General features: G+C 41.9%; 1 protein-coding gene across 1 annotated transcript in view; it reads right to left on the reverse strand.

Moving 5' to 3' along the window:
- Window positions 1-368: 368 nt before the first annotated feature.
- Sel1l2 (SEL1L2 adaptor subunit of ERAD E3 ligase) overlaps window positions 369-4,866 on the reverse strand; it is a 107,098-nt gene continuing 102,600 nt past the window's right edge. Inside the window, exons 18-19 of the mRNA XM_052183752.1 lie at window positions 1,203-1,331; window positions 369-488 (exon numbers count right to left, since the gene is read on the reverse strand). Of these exons, the coding sequence (XP_052039712.1) occupies window positions 369-488; window positions 1,203-1,331 (249 nt within the window). The remainder of the gene's footprint in view (window positions 489-1,202; window positions 1,332-4,866) is intronic.

Raw genomic sequence — 4,866 nt, forward strand, 5'->3', positions numbered from 1 at the left:
TGAACTCACCCTTTTGTTCACTTCAGAATGTTTTCTAGAGCCAAGACAAGTAGTTTATTCCCTCAAAGGGCACAGTACCTTTGTTATACCCCAAAGATGGTGACCTTTATTGAGGTCAGGACTTAGATCACCAAGATGACAGATTTGTGGCGATGTCTTAGATGACCTGTCCTCAGCATCCTCCTGTGGTCCCTAAACCAAGCAGGAAGTCTGGAGTTGCTTCTTTAGGGTAGTTCTTAAACTTTGTTCACTCTCCATCACAGCCTGTGTGGGAAACCTGCAGAGACTCGATTTGGATGAGGAAATTCTTTATTTGGTGAGGATAGCTTGGCATGAACCTGTAAGTAGGTTATCTGATGGTCTAGAGCCTACCTATGGCGATTTCTAAGCAGGAAGATCAGCATGGCAACAATTAGGCCAATCACCAATAAATCCCAGTATGGTCCAACGGTGCTGTCCAGTTTCAGCCATTTCCATTTCGTGGTAAACTGCTGGCAAGAGGCATTCAGTCAAAAAAAAAAAAAAAGCAATTCTAGCATCTCACAGTGGTCAGAACCATTTCTCCTCACAAACTCACCACCACCCTCCTACCCAAAAGTCATGCCTCCCCGCCCCCTTCCATCTTAGAAGATGGGATGCATTTTTAGGGTAGAGCCCACACATGGGCCTAATTATCAACTCAAGTCTCGAGTACAAAATTTAGTTGGACATGGTGGCACTTGCCTATAATCTCTATGCCTGGAAGGCTAAGGCCGAAGGGTCTCAAATTTGAGGTCAGCCTGGGTTACACAAAGACTTCCCGTTTAGCCTTGACTGTGTCATAAGGACCTGTCTCCACAAAAACTTAATTTCTGCTTTTAAGAAATACAGCTCTTTGTGGTGTCACTTGCCACCGGCCATCTGCTTACTAGTCTCAGATTTTGATGGCAAGAGCTATGTTTTGAACAAGTATATATAGCTCATCTCTGCTTAAGGCTTTGAGCATAGAGTGTGTTGGAAAGAGTGTCTGCTGAATTAATTTACTGGTTGTACTACACAGTGTCAACACATACTCAGCAAGCAAGAATTGCTGTGTGGTAAGTACAAGATTCTGCATTCTACTTATCAAAGAAAAGTTAACTCCCATGGTAATCCTCACCACTTTGTCCCAAGTTTCTTGTAGTTTTCAGAGTTTCTGAGACTCTTATTTGAGACAAACTTACATTAAAAAACAGGATATCTCGGAGCAAATGCATAGTTTCCAGTTTCATAAGGGCAAAGAACACAGGTATGTGAGCATCTGGGCTTGTCTGGGCAGCCATGTCATACAATCTTCTGGCCAAGTGAATGTCCTAGAAAGAAAACAGCCCATCCTCATCAGGTATAGAGTCTCACAAAACAGAAACTGTTGTAAGAAATACCACAATTTATGTTTGGTGGCCTGAGGATATGTCATGCCATATACAGCAAGGGGAATTTTGAAAATAGAAAGCTATAGAGCTTAAAATAGATTCTCTTGACAAGCCACATGAACTCCATATAATAACCACAGAGGCCTTAAACCAAGCATCCTGTAGCTAAAGGCAGAAGAAAGTCAGATGCAGCAGGTGAGAGAGATTAAAAGTATGGGAGGAACTCAACTTGTTACACAGAGCAGTGGGGGTTATGGGGGTATGAGGTGGTTGGGGTGCAGGGGTGTGGGGGTATGGGGTGTGGGGTGGTTGGTGTTTGAGGGTGTGTGGGGGGGGTAGAGGTGGGGATCACATGGAAAGAATCAGAAACAACCCGAAGAGCCAGCAAGGAAACAGGGAGCTTGGTCTTAACAACTTCAGGGAACTAACTTCAATAACAACCTGGGAAACACATTCTTCTCCACTTTCTTCAGCAAGTATCAGCCTTGATTTTTGTCATATGAGACCTCAATTATTGACAAAAGATACCTCTCTCCAGGACAGTCGAGTCAATATAGCTTCCAAGTATGAGCTGATAGAGCCATTAGAAGCTTCACCCTATTACTAACCTAAGAATACACACAGAATAGGCTGGAACTAATGGGACAGACCAGGGTTTTGCTGGGAAGATTTGTCCCAGACAACCTCCTGAATTTTAATTACTGGCAGCATGGAGCCCACATAAAAATGTAAGGAGGTCCAACTCCACAAAGTTGTCCTCGACTCCATGTACACACTAAATCCTAGAAATGACTCCTCATTCTTCGACCTTATCTAGCAAAAGACACCACTAAAGCAATTTTTTTCTTCTTTTGATATATATCGCTCTAAGGATGCCCAGGACTCAGTAAACGAGAAGTTTTACCCAATCCACTTAGATGTAACTTTCATGCCGTACATGGGAGTTTATTTTAGTTGAAATTCAGCAGTTTAGGTTAAGCGCATCTGTCTCTGACTCTTTTTAAGTTCGTGTTCCAACTAAAATATCAGCTGTGACACAGTACTGATTAATATATGTGTATGTTCAAAATAGTTTCCTACAGGTCAAAGAAGCAGCAGGCTTCTCCAAGAAAGAAGCCTGACACTTGAGTTCTCTAGGCCCAAATATTTTATATCATCCAAAATTCCTTATAATGGAATAGACCATATGAACTAAAAGCTGGATGTTTGAGTAATTTATTTTCATTTTCTAATTATGAATATATCCTTGGAAATTAGGGAGACCTCTGATATTATAGAACTGAATATGAAAACATTCACCCATAACCCTTCTGCGCAGAGGTAAGTGCTGATACTGGTTCACACGCATTCCTCCAGTACGTGACATGCTCTTTCCAGAGGGTGTGATAAACTCTTCTGAGATGATTGTTTGTTTTGTTCATGACCCCAGATCCGAGCCCATTACTTCATAACGTGAACAATCATGGGTCAGTACACAGACATGTGAATGAAAGTTACACTGCAGTAATGTGTCCTTCTAGAAGTAGATAGTGTTTCAATGTGGGAACATAGCAAAGGATTTTGAAGAGAAGGAATATGTGCCTAGGATGTATTTAAAAGAAAAGTGACATATGAGCTATTGTTCTATAAAACAGTTAGGTCAAAGAAGGCATTGAAATTAAAGTAGAAGTCTAGGATTTATAATGCTAGTAAGATATTTTCAATTTGTTTTTGTCTAGCAGCATTGCCTTTGGGGGGTGGGGAGAGTAAGGGAGGTAACAGGTTGAGGGAGTTATACTTTATCAACAATAACATAGCATTGTTTGATAAATTATGTATTCCTAAGGTAATGCTAACACTTGTAACAAATCAACTCCCAAAATCCAGGGACATAGTACCAAAAAGTTTGTTTTTAACTTTGGTCAACATTTTAGTGGGGATGTTCCTGGGTGATAGAGGATTTTCTTCTTCGCTGGTAATTAAGGAACTCGGCTCTTTCCATTAAGTGGTTCTGCATTTTCCCTAGGGCCTCTGCTTGTTTCTGCTGTGTTCCAACAACAAAGTGCAAAGCAACTAGGGTGAAGCCCCATTTACTTACTGGCTGACTTAGCACAAATGGAACCTTTCACTTAAGCTGTGAGGACAGGACATGTGGATGCAAAGGATGCTGGGAAATGTAGTCCAACTAGGCCGACATTCCTCCATAATTGTTCTAAGGGCTAGTGATTGTAGGTCTCTCTAACAGGCAGAAGTATTAGTAGAAATGTAATGAGAGAACATCAGAATTGAAGGCACCAAGTAAGTAATCTTCACAACAGACCATGGTGATCAAAAACTCAGGAATGAATCAAAATTCTTGGAATGGCCAGGAAGAATGGACAGGAAGCTTTGTTCATGGTTAAGTTTCTGAAATAATTAAAAAAATATAAACTGATCAGCAGTGTCATGGTAATTTGTGAACTGAATGCTTGTGTTTTTAAATTCACTTCCTGGTTAATTTTACTCCAGGCATGTTGATCAGCACCATGCTCCCAGCAAAAACACCGCCACCTCCTTAGGTCAGCTGAGTCTGCTTGCTTGACCCTTACAGCTGGGCCCCTGGACTGTTGATGCTGCCTTACAGCAGGAGGAGTTGGGAAAGTCATTAGGCCTTCAGTTCAGAATCCACTGCTTTTCACAGCCATTTGTTTGCAATTCTGTCCAATTCGCACATGGCCTCGGGGAGGCACTAGAGTTTATGGGCTTGGGAGGATCAGGTGTCGGGCGTCTATCTTTTATCTATGAAGAAGTCAACAACTATGCTGGATGAAAGCTTGCCAATGTGGCTGCTGTGGGACCACCCACTGTCCTGTCGGTGACTCCTGATCTGGGCTCTGTTCTTCAAAGCTCATTAATTCCCTAGGGTGAACTTTGGAGGAATCATTCTTTGGTTTGTCATTCTTGGGAGTTATAGGGGACTACACTGGAAGCTCCCACAGAAAAAGGATTTGGACAACAAGGTGGCCTGAGGTAACTAACATGTGGGACTTATCCTGCTAGTTTCACCAAGAAGCACCTCAGCTCAGCAGCTCACGTTTTTATACAAACTCCACAAGAATTGGTTTATACTCACTTTCCTCCCTTAAAATACGAAGGGTTTACGAAACATGATCCCACCAGCCTTCTTTCATTCTCAGGAACTCTCTGGAAATGATATTACACTCATTTCTCTCACTGGTTCACTTGCTAGCGAGGATTGTGAAGTGCCGTACTGAAGAAATGCTACAGTGGCTGAAGGGCCACCGTCATCCTCCTACTTTTGGAATAAGTTTGGGGCTTGAACTCATCAGGTTGCTTCTTTTGAAAGTTAGAGTCACTTTACTAATTTGGCTACGAGATAATGAGACTAATAAACTTGGCTCCAAATACCTGGTGATTAACCCAGAGATCTCTCATCAGCTAAACCTAACATCCTGGTATCTAGGTCTGAATACAGTCCCTGGTTTCTTTTATTTGT

This window comes from Apodemus sylvaticus, chromosome 5 (genome assembly GCF_947179515.1).
Source record: "Apodemus sylvaticus chromosome 5, mApoSyl1.1, whole genome shotgun sequence".
Classification (NCBI taxonomy): domain Eukaryota; kingdom Metazoa; phylum Chordata; class Mammalia; order Rodentia; family Muridae; genus Apodemus; species Apodemus sylvaticus.